The 16,730-nt window shown below is 40.6% G+C and overlaps 2 protein-coding genes across 2 annotated transcripts in view; both read left to right on the top strand.

Annotated features, from left to right (window-relative positions):
• LOC145999834 (uncharacterized) overlaps nt 1–1,400 on the top strand; it is a 29,214-nt gene extending 27,814 nt beyond the window's left edge. Inside the window, exon 8 of the mRNA XM_083137096.1 lies at nt 1,294–1,400. Coding sequence (XP_082993222.1) covers nt 1,294–1,400 — 107 coding nt within the window. The remainder of the gene's footprint in view (nt 1–1,293) is intronic.
• Nucleotides 1,401–2,629: 1,229 nt separating this feature from the next.
• On the top strand, nt 2,630–13,974 carry LOC145999835 (uncharacterized). The gene is made up of 3 exons (XM_083137097.1): nt 2,630–2,830; nt 10,348–10,609; nt 13,400–13,974. The coding sequence occupies exons 2-3, from the start codon at nt 10,354–10,356 to the stop codon at nt 13,843–13,845; spliced, it is 702 nt and encodes a 233-aa protein (XP_082993223.1). The 5' UTR covers nt 2,630–2,830; nt 10,348–10,353; the 3' UTR covers nt 13,846–13,974.
• Nucleotides 13,975–16,730: the final 2,756 nt, after the last annotated feature.

The following is a 16,730-nucleotide window of genomic DNA, read 5'->3' on the forward strand; positions in this document are numbered from 1 at the left end:
TTTTGCGATGGTTATTCTTAATTATTGCAGCTGGCATTGGTAGAAAACAAAAAAGGCTTTAAAAAACATTCCTTCCGAATTTATCTGTGCTCTTACATTAGATTTGATTTGCTTTATTTTACTTCGCTTCTTGTGCCACTTTTGGCTAATTTGCGAAGATGGGGATGAGTGATGATATGATGAAATTAATGAATGAACACTCACAAACGTTCATGGCCCGGCCAGGATTCGAACCGTGACCCCTGGCGTCGTAGCGCTAACCACTACGCCACAGGGACCGGCTCTCTTACATTAGAATTTTACAAACTGACATATTCACATTCACATCATAATTAGCCTATGCAAGTGTATACGGTAATACGGATGAAAAAGGAATTTGAAGTGTTACAAAAACTTTGAAATCCAATCCAAATAAATTGTCCGTAATCGTTATGTTCTGTTGTAAATAGAAGCACTAGTGCAAGACGTATATATCAACATATTTCAAAAATATGTGAAGGAACATTTCCATTTTTAAAAGAAAAATCTGTGAGAGAGAGGGAGTGAGGTGACTGTATAAACAACTTGAGAAAATAAATAAATAAATATATATATATATATATATATATATATATATATATATATATATATATATATATATAAACCCTGGTTTCTTTACACATTCGTTCTTTCATTCTTCTTCTCTCTTTCTTTCTCTGTGTTTCTTCTTTACCCTTTCTCTCCTTCTCTCTCTCTTCTGTCTATTTCTCTCTCTGTCTTTCTGTGTGTCTGTTTTTATCTTTTTGTATTTTTTACTCTTTCTCTTTGTCACTGAACTGAAAACTGTCTCTTGTGTGACATTGTTATAGCTTCGTTGCGTACAAATGAACTGTATTTTATGAAAATTAATACGTATAAATGGATTACGTATAAATAAGGTTCACACGTGTTTAAATTATATTTTGCCGAGACCTACAGTAATTTACGTTAGAGGCTCATGGAACAGTGGTTCGGATTCCACTTTAAACTGTAGATCCAGTCCCGATTAGCCTTTCTGTGCATAAAGTGGACTTAAAACAACAATTCAACAACAGTAATTTACGTATAAAACAGAAGTACGCAGAACTGATTTACGTGTAAAGCAGTCTCAACTGTATTATAATTACTAATGACATTTTTTCATGATGTCTAACAATAAACCTATGCTCTAGTTATATAATTAATTATATTTTTTTAAGGAAAAGCTAGTCTATATATACTCAAGAATGTTTCAATTTTTGCAAATCTTTCTTCACGTTTTTAATTTCCTTCCAGCTGCCATGATCTACCTGCCCACAATTTCCACCAGGAAGGTCGTACAGAGGCAGTTCGAACGATTCTGTGGAATTCGAGCGCATAAGATCCAGATAGACGTGTCCTAGCTGCGGAGTATTCTGTGTAAACGAAAACTTTACGTAAATAAATATATCTCGGCACTTGCGCAATGGAAGTATATATTTCTGTCTGTACGCAGAAACAAAAATATTTGGGTCGACGTTTCGATACAAGTTTGGAAAACTGCCTCCCCGATGGCGCAGTGTTAGCGTCGTCGCCGTGTAATCAAGAGGTACCGGGTTCGATACCCGATGGAGGCACATAGTGGTTGGGATCCTTCTCTAAACTGTAGGTCCAGTCCCGATTAACCACACTGTACATAAAGTGGACTTAAAACACCAAATCAATCAATAAGAAGTTTGGAAAACTCTACTGAACTTCGATTTGAAGTTGAAATGTAGGACCTCCGATAGGGTAATAAGCCAAATCAAACCAGTTCAATTTTACCGATCTTAGCTAAGATAGATAATGAATACGTCCTGTTATATCTCTATTCTTATTCGGTCCCTTTACGTATTCATGTAATAATAATGTTTATTCATTAACTTATATTTTTATTGGTTGAACTGTAGGTCCTGTCCCGATTATCTTTTCTGTTCATAAAGTGGGGACAAAGCGAAAAAATTCAAGTTAGGGGTGATCAAAGCAAAGAAAAATAAATTGGCTTCAGCACTGCACACAGAAAGGGGGGGGGTAAAGACGGTCAGGGGCGTGATGCTGATCACATCACCCCCACTCACGACCGGATCAAGAAAGTGTGGGGCGTTACCCCCATACCCCCTATACACCTTCATGGCGTGGTGCTAAGCACAGGGAAGCACTTTACATTTTTTTTACTGCACACAGAACTCAAAATGTGTCATGACACAAAAAAATACCTTTTCTTTATTTGAATAACACGTTAAAGTACATCAAATCCTGGCCTGCTAAAATTATTTCATTTGGTTTATTTTACTTCGCTTTTCTGCCACTTTTGGCAAATCGCGAAGATGAGGATGAGTGATGATATGATGAAATAATAAATGGACACTCACAAAGAAAACACATGGTCAGGTCGAGATTCGAACTCGTGACCCCAGGCATCGTAGCGCGCCGTGATAACGACTTTGCCACGTCCGTTTCGAATTAATATTGTAGGAAATATTAATTTAAAAATAATGAATTTTCAAATGAATTATTGAAGGCAAGACTTCCAAACTTATAATAATCAATAAAGAACATGCCTTCAGGCATTGTTTCAAACAATTAAGATAGTTCGATTGTTGCGCACCGTGTTTCCATGAGACGCTGCTAAGCACACTGTCATTCTAACGCCTCTTCTCGCTAATCATGTGGCGTTTCCTTCAAACCACTTGCTAAATTGTCCGATTACAGAATTGATAGATAGCGCGGCTAATTCACAGAGAGAGCTTCGGAGAGCGCGTGTACGGCAACCACAGTTTCGTTTCTTCGTTCTCTTCGTCTTCTACAATTCACGGTAAGGCAACACTTCCAGCTCTAAGTAACTAACTCTCTAGCCTTCTTAAACTCGAATGTTTATGGCTGCAGCAACCCAAGCCTTCCATCTGTCCCCATCCTGGGCAAGATCAATCCAATCTTTTCCATCCTTAGCGATTTTCTTTAGGTCCATCTCAACGTTATCCCATCTTCGTTTTGGCCTTCCTACAGGTCTCAGCACTTGCAGATCAAGTTTAAAATCCATTGACAAAAAAGGCTTAAAATCTGTTACGTCCAAAATAAAGGAACGAATCTATCCCATTTAAACTATTCCTAACTCAATTCAAAATCTCCAACAACAGTATAGACTCCATTTCCGATATCCATATCAACAATAATCTTCGAATCTCTTATTGCAATTATTTGAATGCTTCGAGAACATCGCCATGTAAACTTACTTACAACCCCTTACAACTATTCAGACAAATCAAATCACAAAACCTCAAATACCTTAAGACCAGGCATTCAAAAGGTAGGACAATAATATCCTGAAGAAAGTGAAAGATAATACCTGAACTCAGCAACGTTGGCTAGAAATCGCAAAAATAGGCGGTGCGAGCCAATAAAATGACAACGACGTCAAAATCTCCCATCATGCTCCTTGGGGTAAGTGAAAAGGTTACGATTGTGCAAGTGAACTTGAACAACTCTGCGAACTTTAAGGAATAAAGTAAACCTTATTGTTAGAGCCCGGAAGATCAGTCATTTATTTTCGTTAAAGTAGGTAGGCAAAAAAGGCATTTATAATGTGGAAAAGGGCACCAAAATCATTTTATTTAGAAATATGCATTCAGGACATTCGTCCGCCATATTTTATTGTTCGATATAGATATATTTTAACTTCCCTGAGAAGTGGAAGGTTGTCTCCAGTTAGAACTAAAACGGAGAATTGAATTGAGAATATCCACCCTACAGCATAGTCTGTCTGTATGGTCTGAGGAAAACGAGACAGTCCATTCTTTTCGTTATAAGGACGTTCCACGAAAAGTGGTCATGCTCGTGCAAATAACAAAATTAATTAATATCAAAATTATTATACTTTTTAATTGAATTAAGGTTTGGATAGTTGTGAATTAACGTAATTTGCACATTTAACAATAAAAGTTCCTAGCATCTGCAGCCTATGTGTCATAGACAAATGAAGTAAAAATTGTCTACATTTTTAAGGTGTCACACACGTAACACACTTTTGTCAACGATTTTCATTCATTCAGCCCATGCCATCATACTCAAGTCTTTTTTACATTTGACGGCAGACACCACAAAGTACTTCATAATTCTGTGAAATCAGGTCATTACAAATATTTTAATCCAATCTCATGTCTAGAACCTTATATGTTGTGTGTAAAATGTCACACACGTAACATTGGAATATTCCCATAAAGTCTTTTACATCCTGCTTGGTTCTATGAGAAGGAATCGCTGTTGCCGTTTTCTTCCGTTCTAGAACATCAAATTGCACAAAACGAAACGAATGTACAGTGGGATCCATGAGTATTATTGTGCAAATTGTCCATGACTATTTTCATTAATTTTCTCTTAAATCCTGTGTGTTTTTAAGCAATGGATTTTTATGTATGCTGGTGCAGAAATTGTCAACACCTTGTTTTGAGTTTTCTTCTAATTCTTGAAGCTCTTATTGGGTCAAATAAAGTGCACGAACATGGTGATGGACAATTTGCACGGTAATACTTATGGATCCCACTGTAGAAGTTCCTATTACATTTACCACCGGTTGTAGTATCAAAAAACATTATAATATGTTGCGATGTAAGTGAATTCCTGGTGCCTTTCCAATCGGAATTTAAAATCAATCTGAAGTACGACATCAGAGAAGCAATTGATTGTACACATTTTACAGTTCTAGTGGTGTTGGACTGTACTTTACCTGTGCTATAGTTATTTTCAGTTAAAATACGTAGAAGCATCTTTTAATTTTGCGCCTGCTACAATCATACTTGACATGATATCTTTAATTGTTAATTAAACGTCACTACATAATCAAGTTGTGCTCCTGAGTTAGAAGTGCAAATTTCGACCTAGTACCAATCAGTTATCGGTTTTCTACTTTTAAATACAAGAAATGCTGTTGGGCATTCGTTGATCTTGCCAGAAGTTTCTAGTATCTCGAGTGGTGGATACTTAGCAGCTTTTCAATTTTTAGGTGCATCTTGAACTTTACAATTCGTAAGCGATGATAATGAAGGTCTGTATTCTTACCGTTATCATTCTTGGATATTTGACTGCATCTGACGTCACAACTGAAGCGGAGAATGATACCGATGATGACGTAATTGAGGACATTTTAACTCCGGAAGAAGATGTCCTTCCGGAAGAAGATGTTCTTCCGGAAGGCGAAGATGTTCTTCCGGAAAACGAAGATGTTGAAGGGGAAATGCCTGAAGAATCTCGTGATAGCTTAGATGATGATGATGACGTGGACATTGCAGACATCTCAGAGATATGCGAGGAGATTGGTGTTCCTGTCAGGGAGCCTCTATCAAGCCAGGAACTGAGCGAGAGGGTTGCTGAGCTGAGACAGACGAAAGTCGCGGTGAGTCGAGAGCTGAGGCTACTGAACGAGATGTTCTCTTGTCAATGCAGCTCGACATGGGAGAGGCTGAGTGACCTGATACCGCTTGTCCTTGAAGAAGTTGGAGGCTCGCAGCTCGTCCTGTTTGTCGTTCCTCCCAGAAGCTTCAGCGCCGCACGAAACATCACATCCCACGTGGCAAGCATGGTGACGAGACTCAGGAACATCACCGTTTCAGAAACTCCAAGCATCAGCGCAGTCAACTACACAGGAGAAGAGTTTTTCGCAGTAGCCTCAGAGATTATGCAACAGTCCAAGGTAATCATTGTAGAAGACATCCAGCTCCTGACGTCAGATACAGTGCCTCACCTCTTCAACCTCCTGGACTTCTACCTCAACCCAGTCGATGGTCTCCTGCTCCTGACGGTATCCTCCCCCTACGAGGGACCGTTTGATCTTCAGAAAGACCCGTGCGAGCTACTCTGCGCCTATCTGGCCTACGCGTGGGGGACTCGTGTGGAGCAGCACGTGATCGAAGAGGTTGTGGAAGAAGTGTGCGATAAGTGCATCCTCATATATCCTGAGGAGAAGCACGACATAGTGTACGTTGCTCCGGACAGATACGTCGACCCTCCATATGACTAACCTGTGCATACATTGACCTACTTGAAGCTTATATCCCACAATGCGTGTTACCTCATGATTTAAACAAATAAACCTGTTTCCGTACTGATTGAAATAATAATTACCTTTACCAAAGTAATATTTTGGGCTGCCACCACTTTAAATCATTACAAAGCAAAGTGAAGATTTGACTATAAAATCATGTGCAACGTGCTCCAAGAATGCTAATCACCAAACATAAAGAGATCCCACTTTAAACTGTAGTTCCAGTTCCGATTAGCCTTTCTGTGCATAAAGTGGACTTGAAACAACAACTCAATCAACAATTCAACCAAACATAAAGGAAAATTTGAGCCAATATGATTATATTCAAGTCTTGGAGATGGAAGTGATTAGTAAGCAGAAAGTCAAAGATATGACGAAATTGATGTTACCATTCCGAAGACCGGGGTGGGTGATTTCAGGTTGGAATGTCCATTCATGGAGTCGCTCTGGAATTCACCCAACCTCTAGCCGGGCCAGTGTTGCCACTGATGATTATTTCTTCAGACAACGAAACAAACTAGCTCCGTCTAGTTCACTAAACTTCTTGACTCTCTCTACACTCACGCGTATAGTTGGTTACACGATGCAGCACCGATTCGTCTACTTCGTTCATTGCTGTCTCCACCGTTTACACTACGCTCTGGAGCGGTGTAGTGTGTGATGTATAGTTACGTGGTGCTTGCTACCAAATCAAATGAACATTTAAAGCAGCAAACAGGCATTGTTGAATACTTGTAGTACACGGCTATTCGTCTACTTGGTTAAACGTCATTTCCTTGCACCAGCCACACACCGGGATACACTAGTGTCAAAAAGTTGAGCGAACTAGACGGGGCTACTAAATGCGATTGCACGCTATGGAAACACAATCACGCCAGCAGATAACGCTGGGAGCCTGAAATCGTAGGGTTTAATCCACCTCCCCTATTGAGTCATGCATTTATGGTCGTCCATATATAAGCTAGGCTACCCTATATATATATATATAAAGTATATATATATAAAAAAAATGTATGTATGTGTGTTTGTTCCGGCATAACTCTCGAACGCCTGGAGCGATTTCAACCAAACTTGGTACACGTATCATATGCAATCTGGAAAAAAATCCTGTGGGGTTAAGACACCCTAGCACCCCTAGGGGTGGGGTTGGAGGGGGTGACATGTAAACATAATCGAAAACGACCGATATTAGTGTGGAATCCATAGTTTACGGGGTCGCTAAGATGATTAGTGACACTCCCAATGTCGATCAACTCCAGTACACCCCTGGCACCCCTAGGGTTGGGGGTGGAAAGTGAGTTACTTGTAAAAATAACCGAAAACGACCGATATTAGTGTGGAATCCATAGTTTACGGGGGCGCTAAGATGAATAGTGACACTCCCAATTCCATTCAACTCCAAGTTCATTTTACACTATAGTTAGAATTCATTATTTTCCTGTCTAATCAAAGATTGGGATAAATAAATACCAGGGCAACGCCGGGCAATTAGCTAGTTTTATAATATTAGTTGCCTTGCAGTCTCAGGTTCAGTTTCAGAAGCAAATTACGCAGTGGTTCGAATCACGCTCTAAACTATAGGTGTTGAATGAATGAATTCAAATTTTGTGGTGCTTCAGCACATATAGTCATTTTCACTTTTTAAAGCGGAAAAGGACCTGCTAGTACATGAAAAAGGCAAGGAGAGACTAAACACTTATTGGAAACAGAATAAGAGGTCCACTCTTCTCAAAAAGCTAAAACACTTGTTAATACGACTGTCGTTGTCTTGAAACATGGATGATAAACAGTTGGCAAGATCAAAACTTTGCAGGAGGAAAGTAAAATTGGCACATTCGATAAGAATATGCCTAGCATTTAAAATAACATTACACACACGACATATATGAAGGTCCAGCCTTTGCAGCAGAGTGAGACGGCTGTTGACTACTAAAAAACTTATGCATTAAAGAAGGATTCAATAAGTTATATTTCAGAAGTAAACACTAGGTCTCGGAAGTTGAGGAAAAATCCTTTTCTTTCTTAGTGTCCGAAGACGAGGCCCAACATAATATATGTTCATTTTGGGTCATTGTAAGCCAGAAAAAGGTGGGTTTTATTTGTCCTTTTTCGGCGTTTTTTGGCTTATTGGTCCTTCTTTAGCCTTTTTTTAAAGGTCTTAACGGCTTTTTGTGTGCAACTTCACCTTCTTTCGACTGCGTTTTTACTGCCCATTCTCAATTCGAATCATCATCAGTTCATCACCTCTTAAACATCCTTTCTGTAGTAAAGAAAAAAAAAATTTTTTTTTTTGGACGACTGAATCAGGTACGATACAAGGTCCTTAAACCGTAACTTGTCTGGAAGGTGGCGCTGTAAGTGGCAACTTTCTCTTGTTTTGAAGCTTTCAGTTTTTTCGCACTGTGTGTTCCATACCGCCAGAATTTTTTATTTTTTTATTTATTAAATATGTAATTGAAACTGAAGTTATTAATTAATTTGGATCACGTTTTTAGGTCCTTTTTTTTTATATTTTTAGGTCTTTTTATAGGTCTTTTTTTGGCTATTTTAAGGTCTTCCGAGCTCTAGTAATCACAGTCTAAAGATAGATCCTTGACCCGGTTAAGATTTCCCAATTATAATTATCAGTGGTAACCCTGAATCTGCATCGCATGGTTGCATACATATAGGATAAATCAATTTTTTTCAAAACTAGCACTGAACCTACTCGAGAGTGTGGTGGCTAAGGCTGACACCTTGTATTCAAGGGGTCGCGGGTTAAATTCCCTGTGGAGGCACGCTGTATATTGGTTCATATCCCATTTCATGTCCTGATTAGTCTACCTGACCAAATAGGTCTTCAAGGCTTGTAGCGTCGAAGAGAGGCCTCATTATTATGAAATGTTGGGCAGGATGTCTTCTACGTGCTGTCAAAGTTTGACGTTTTTTCTGGCGATACCCTGTATATAATTAACATATAGCTAAAGGTTGCTATACCTCAGAAGGCACTGTGCATAAGGACGACTTAAAATACCAACTAGTGTTGTGCACGGGACGAGACGGGACAGGCTTTTAAAAATTCGAGACGAGACGAGATTGACCATGTGTCATAAGACAAACGAATATTTTCGAGACGAGACAGCATTTCCACGAGGCTCCACGAGACGAGACAGGCCAAAGTCTCGTCTCGTGGGCAACACTAATACCAACTCAATCAATCAATCAAACCTCAGAAGGCTTACGTGGTACCGCTCCCCCACTCGGTGTTCCGTAGTCTGCTGGAAAACTACGTGAATGCTTCCGTCCACCGACAGAGGCGCTGGAGACAACACGTGCTCTGTTCTCTGCCAATCAAAGCCCGCCGTTCTCTTTAGGAGGGGAATTCGAACGCTTGGTTACCACGTTCGCAGCGGAGGAGAGGAGAAGGGAACCGACACACAGGAAATAGGTATTTCTCATGGCTAAAGGGAAAGAATTTGTCCTCTAAGAGCTTGAATAATTCGTAGATATTATTTGGGTGCCCTTTCCAAGCCTGCAAAAACGTCAGTTGCTATGTTTGCACAAAACATACGTTAAAAGGCGACAAGGGGTGTCGTCTGAGTGCCCACGTATTACACCCCGGTAAGTGCTATGTTGTAGGTCAACGAGACTCTGACACTTGGATCTACTGTAGTACTGCACTGGCCACTTCCCATGCTCGAGCGTTTACAATGGACTATCATTTTATTGTGGCAATAATCGCATGTAAAATATCTGTCCTGGCAGTTTCAGCCCACAATCATAATTTTCATATGTACTATCACTGTATCAGTAAGATAGACTAAACTAAATTTTAACTTGGAAGTGATGACAATGTTCACTTAAGTTTCAATTTCACTGCATTTTTCATTTCACGATCCATATTTGAAGGCTCATTACCACACACAAATTATGATTATACGTGTACTGTTGGGCTTCGAGTGTATACCGCTAGTATTACCTGTACGAGCGTTATTCGCTCGAGCGAAATCCTTTCACTGCGCCACTCTAGGATCTACAGCCAATAAAATCCGCTGTAGGGTTGTGTTTTGTCATTATATGTGCTGAGTTCGTTTACAACCTCAGCTTTTAACCTAGATAAGGGGATTATAGCAATGAGATTAATAATAGTTATGGTAAGGGACCAAAAGTGTTTATTTCAATTAATCAATCAATCGCAGACGACAGACCACCTGTTGTTTAGAGCTTTTGTCTGCAGATTTGGCCGATTTCAGCCATGAATAAATAGAATGGAGTCCTTCAAAGTCTGGTGACGACCACCGTCTTTGTCGTTACAGGCTACAATGACGTCCAAGTGGGTGAACGGAGTGTTGGTGTCCCTGGGCTTCTTCTCCATCCTGTACGTCCTGGTGCTGGACCACACGTGGCAGCGAGAGAAGGCAGTGAAGGCGGAGATCCGCCACCTGCAGTACACCTTCCCGACGCAGCCACGCGACACCTGGCGGGCGGTGGAGGACGTCCTGCGCCCCATCGCAATGGGAAGAGCGTGGTACCCGGGGGTGCTCATGATGGTCACCCCTCCGGGGTCATCCCTTACAGGTTGGTACATTACTATAGTCCTTTGGATTTGCAGTTACTGCACCAATGCAGCTGCGAAAAGTTTGGTACATGTCTGCATCATAGTTTGAACCAGTGGCGTGAAACTTTTCTCTTTCATTCTTTCTTTCTTCTTGTCTTATCTCCCTCTTTCTTTTTCTTTCCGCGTTTCATTCTATCTCTTTCTCTTCTTCCTCTGCTTCTCTCTATCTCTCTTTCTTCTTGTTTGCCTATCTTCCTTTGTCTTCGTCTTCACCTGAATCTCTATCCATCTTCCTTCCACTAACTTTCAACCTTCGCGCACGGGGGGACAAGATGGGGCAATTACCCCCACCCCCTCCTAATCATCCACTTTCGCAGATTTTTCCCAAGGAAAGGCAAGCAAGTTTTTTTTCCCAACGGGTAAACGAGAAATATTTCTCCAATTATAGTGTTGTCCTGTCAAAAATCATCACTTTAGTTTGAAATTATTATCCCCATTGAAATTCCTGCATCATTATTATAATACTTATTGTAAATTACTATGACTGAAATTTAGTGTAGAGGAATATTATCGCCGTTATTAAGCGATATTATACTAAAAAAATGAAGTACTTACAAGCCGATTAAAGTTCCAAGCAACTGCGGGGGAGGGGTGCGCACAATTTCCTACGTAATTGAACTATTCCGCTTCGTTCTTTGGCTAACGTCTTGTTATTAACACTCTCACATGCTTTATTTATGGCAGTTATGTTGCCTCTATGTTGCTGCATATCATACGCCTAAAATTACACTTAGGGGATTTTCCGTGGGCCCGGGCACACATTATATACGCCTGTGTTTCGTACCCACCAATACAGAGCATTCCCTGACATTCGCTACGAGACTCGGCGGCAAGCTGCCCGGCATCAGCACTTGTCTTTGGTGAACCGGTCCGCGACAGTTGCGTATATTAAACTTAGTAAAAACGTTTAGAGTGACAGGGTCAGTTCTGAATAAAAGTGGAAAGAAAAATGGGGAAATAAAGTATACAAGACAATCCGCACACCATCCGTGAGTTAAAAAAGAGTATTGTACGAGAAATCGGGAGAATTACAGTAGACGAACTTGCACGTGTAAATGCCAATTTCCTTCGGAGATGCCAGGAATGTGTAGCAGCAGAGGAACATAATTTTCAACACCTTCTGTAGTCAAGGTTAGTACACAATATGAAAACTGTAATTTTAATAGCCGACTCTAGCGACTGTCGCGGACCCCGTTCGCCGGGAAAGACAAGCGCTGATGCCGGGCAGTTTGCCGCCGAGTCTCGTAGCGAATATCAGGGAATGCTCTGTACAATAAACAGTGAGATGGAATGAGGGTTTTCTTTCCCGGCTGAATTTTCATCAAGGTTTTTGCCCGCCCCCCGGTTAATCAGAGGGTCTGCGCACGCCTATGTTCTCGCCGTCTCTTTATACCTAGGTATATTTCTTTTTCTCTCTGTGTCGCCTTCCCGATGGCGTAGTGGTAACGTCGTCGTCTTGTAATCAAGGAGTTCTGGATTCGATACCCAGTGGAGGCACATAGTGTAGCTCCAGTCCCAATTAGCCTATCTGTGCATAAAACTTAAAAATTTCTCTCTGTCTTCATCTGTTTTTATGTTTCCTCCTTGTGAAAGTTCGGCCCCCCTATCCCTCGTTTCTACCCGGCCCTCTGGATTACTTCCTGTCTTAATCCCTCAATCTCTCCTTTCACCTCACCCTGGGTGCAAAGCGAGCAGATTATATTTGCGCCGGAATTACAAAAGGGGGGGTTTCACATAACAATTTATATTTTTATGTCCCTGGTTCGTTTACACATATACAGCAAGTGAATATACAACTGGTTAAATGGACAGTACCGTTGTTCTTGAAATCATAACATTCTCGTAGGATATATTGGTTTATTATACGTAGTTATATGTATACATATTTTACATAGCGTTTCCATGAGTGTCTTGCATAGATCAAATTATCAAATCTCTAATAATTTATATGCGCACCTATGGCATAACCATCGGCACTTCCTTTACCACAGAGTTAGCATAACTATCTCCGTGGGCCTATTCTCAGCTTAAATGATATTCCGTTACAAATGCGTTTCCTTACGCTTTCACTCCTTCTTTTGGACATCAATTAATCAAATACGGAAATATCCACATAATCAAAACTTTTTCTAAATAGGGGACTTGGGACAGCAACAGGGGCTGGCATAACCAGATGCTACAGCATTATATCCAGTTTAGCCACCATAAGTGGACTAAACTTGAGGAGACGTTCCTCTTTCGTCGATCAATGGGGAAACACTGTTTTTCTGCTAAGGCCCACTGGCCTTTTTATAGTCGGGGTAAACGTCCGTGGACGTGGACCCCGTAGCGTTGGAAAATTCCACTGCCAACGGTCTTTGTAAGACAGCTAGCTCCCCCAACCGGGAAGGTAAAAAACAGGGGAATCTAACATCCAGCAAAGCACAATCCAATAAGCATATACACTTACATGCAATAATAATATAAAAGTACACTCATGGAAACATATTACTTAACCCAACACCTTGTAGCTGGCTAGCAATTAATAAACATATTACCAAAACTAGTAATGGTCAATCCGACCGTTACATCCTCTATTTCTCCCTTTTTCTATCACTCTTTGCATATCTCACATTTCTGTATTTATCTATTTGATGGGAGGCCATTGCACCCATGTAGAGTCCAAGAAGACTCGCCGGTTGTAGTATATACCACCGACAGTTGAATTTAAAGAGAAACAATGATTTGAATCGGTGGCCTCTCCATTCCAGGCCGCTGCCTCGGGATGCACATCCGCAGCATCTGCAAAGCCCTCTCCACCAAAGAGGCCACCGCCAAGTGCCTCCCTCTCGTGGGGCTGGACTACTCCTTGGACTCCTCCGGACCCACCCTGTACGAGCACGTGGAGGGTGAGCTGACGAGGGAGAACGCCGTCTTCATCCAGGGGATAGACGACCTCAGCAAGAGCTCCATCCTCACCCTGGGCTCCCTCATCTCGGGGGAGAGATTTCACAACCCCAACGTCATCTTCCTCCTCACGGCCTCCTGCAAGACCCCGATCGGAGTCGACGCGAAGACCGGGCCGGTGAGCCACGCCTACCAGTGCCTGTCCACCGCTTGGAGGATGCACAAGGACGACATCCAGGTGCAGTTCATCATGGAGTGGCTCACCGCAAACTCCATCCGAGTTCTACCCGAGCAGAAACTGGTTGTCTAGTAAACTCAAGCACCTGCTACCATCCTAGCACACGACCACAAACGCAGGATCTTATCTTATAAATTCTTACAGTTTCATAAGCTTCATAACCTGTACAGTGCAATAAAGTATATATTCTGGGACTACTAATTATAAGTTTCTACTTTATTCTGAGGTTCCTTAAGAGTAGAGCAAAGATCTGCTGTCGGATTAAAAATTACAGATAGTCCACTTTGGATTCCAATTAAAAATTAACCAGTAGACCTACAAAAAAACTAGTTACATCAAAATTTAACTTACTCAATTCTGCGTTGATCTGCACAGATCTGAAGCGTGGAAAGTGCGAGTCAGTGCGTGCGGAGTTGCCACGTTTCCATCTCTACTCCGTTGAATAAAAATCGATGTCGCAATGTGAATTGACAATGATAATGCATTCTAAAACAGATGCAAAGGGCTTCAAAAGAAGAGCAATATCGTATTTGTAGCACTATCCAATACTAAGAAGAACTTGTTTCTCGAAATTGATGATAACGGTTTCTTGACAATTTTTTAAAATCTGAAAATTAAGAATTGTGTTTCAAACCTTTGTGCCTACACCATACTCAAATTTTATCAGAATTGGACACCCCGTTTTTGATTTATAGAATTTCATAGAGAGCGATCGTTTGCAAAACTAAAAAATACCGGCCCCTTTTTTTGATCTCACGACGATAAAAAATAGATGGCATACTCGAAAAAAAAATGATTACCATAGATTAACGCAGAATTTAATAAGCTAAATTTTGATGTAACTCGTTTTTTGTAGGTCCACCTGTTATTTTTTAATTGGAGTCCAAACTCTAGTATCTTTTTAATCCGACAGTAGTTACTATATCAACAGACAGCGCTGAGGGTATCATTCTACTGAATGATGTATCAAACCTGCCACTCCCAATGGGTGATGTAGCTAATCATCATTCATCCTCATTAATGATGAGAACACTTGTCATAACGACAAGTTAAATACTTGGCAGCAAAAGGAAGAACAACTGAAATAAAATACTTTAGACAACTAGAAATGGCAAATAGTCACTCGTTGGATTTTAGAACCTTGCACCCTGATCATACATGGTAAGGATTAGGATAAATACCTGTCTAGACTTAGAAGAATGATGATGAAGTTAATATCGAAGAGTAAAATGAAACTATCCTTTCTCCAGGCTTCTTAGCTAGTTCAGCTTAGTCAGGGTGACTACCGTCCTTCCCACTTCTCCAAAGACCTGTCCCTCTTTCCAACCAAATCGAAAAGTCAGTCTTCTCCCAGTCTGTCCGCTCCTCTAAACCCCAGCAAGAGGAGACTTCCTATACGCTGATACTATTGTAAACAGCTTCCTACTTGTTTACCTGCTGTAAACTTTGTAGCATCAATATATCAGGAAGTGGAAGTCTGCTTAACACTCGACTGTGCATAATTCAAATACCTGAGAGGAGTGGACAGCTAGAGTAAACAAGTGAATGAAACTTGGTGAATTGAAGCTTCTAGAGAAAGTTAAAATAAAGAATAATCCTTTGGATTCATACGATATTTTCTCAGAACTGTTACAAGATAATAACGTTCGTGTTAGGAAAAACATGTGGCTACAAATATAGGCTGTTCCATTTGAGTGAATTATTTCTTATTGGATAATTCTTGGCCATTTCATCTTTTCCGTCCTTCCTGTCCGTACACCACTAAGGGGTTAAGACAATGCACTGAATTAATATCCATGGGTCACATCCAGATCACCGTGAATATCACCTCATAATGGATGTTATAATGCTAACATATGAACATTCTTTTCTATGTGCATATATATTTTACACTTGTGGCTGTCATCTATATAGGTTAAGAAAATCTGTGAATATTTCAACAATACAGCCATATCAGCATATATCACATGGCCCAACAGCCCTCGAAGGGCCATGGCCTTCCCCAGAGTGGCTTTTTCATTAGGTGACGAGTGGTCTGCGCTTGGAGACCCATCGAGACTGGGCTCTGCTACTGCTGCTTTCAAGTAGCTTCCAATTCGTCCTCATGATGCTGGCTGAACACGGATATTTTAGGCGCTCCTACTGGGAATCGAACCTGAAACCGCTCGCTCCAAAGGCGATAGCGTTAACCATTAGGACACGGGAGTCCTTAAACAGATATGCATGATGGGAAAATGTAGCTTTCTTTGTACAGTTTAACAAGAAGCTTTAAAGAGGAGCGGAAGTTGATGAAATGTCATCTTTTTTCTGACATCTCGAACAGATGCTCATTAAATATACACAATATTACACTTCGTCTAGAACCCAAAAAAGGTAATTTTAAAGTGCATTTTTTTGCATTTTTTGCCAATTTTCAGGTGTTAGGTTATTTCCCCCGATTTTCGACATTTTCCGTCATTTTTCGCAATATTCGGTGTATTGTTTCGTCATATTTTGTCACTTCTTTCGTTTTGGTAATATTCTTGAGTCTATTCACCAAGGTGAAATATATATCTCGCAGGATTGCAATTTACGAGCAAAAGAAATGCTGAACTGGTGACAGTCTTTGTTGTGTTTTTTCAACAGGTGTCCGTCTGGGGCAAACTCAAATTTAAGATCAGATGAGATTGCATTTAGTTTAATTTCCTTTTCATTTAAATTATTAACCCGAAACTAACAAATTTAATGGTAAATTTTTGCAATTTTTACGTCATTTTTCCCATTTTTAGGACATTCTATAGGTCATATACCTATATTTTTTAGGTCATCAACTTCCGCTCCCTAGTAATCACTGTTTATGTCATTGTAGGGGAAAGAGGGGTAAGTTGGCGAAGCGGGTAAGATGACGAAGTCGCGAATTTGGCCCAAAAAATCATAGATGGCAGGAGCTGAGAGTCTCATGTGGTGACGTGTGCAAG

This window comes from Lepisma saccharinum, chromosome 16 (genome assembly GCF_977018435.1).
Source record: "Lepisma saccharinum chromosome 16, izLepSacc3.1, whole genome shotgun sequence".
In the NCBI taxonomy this organism is placed as follows: domain Eukaryota; kingdom Metazoa; phylum Arthropoda; class Insecta; order Zygentoma; family Lepismatidae; genus Lepisma; species Lepisma saccharinum.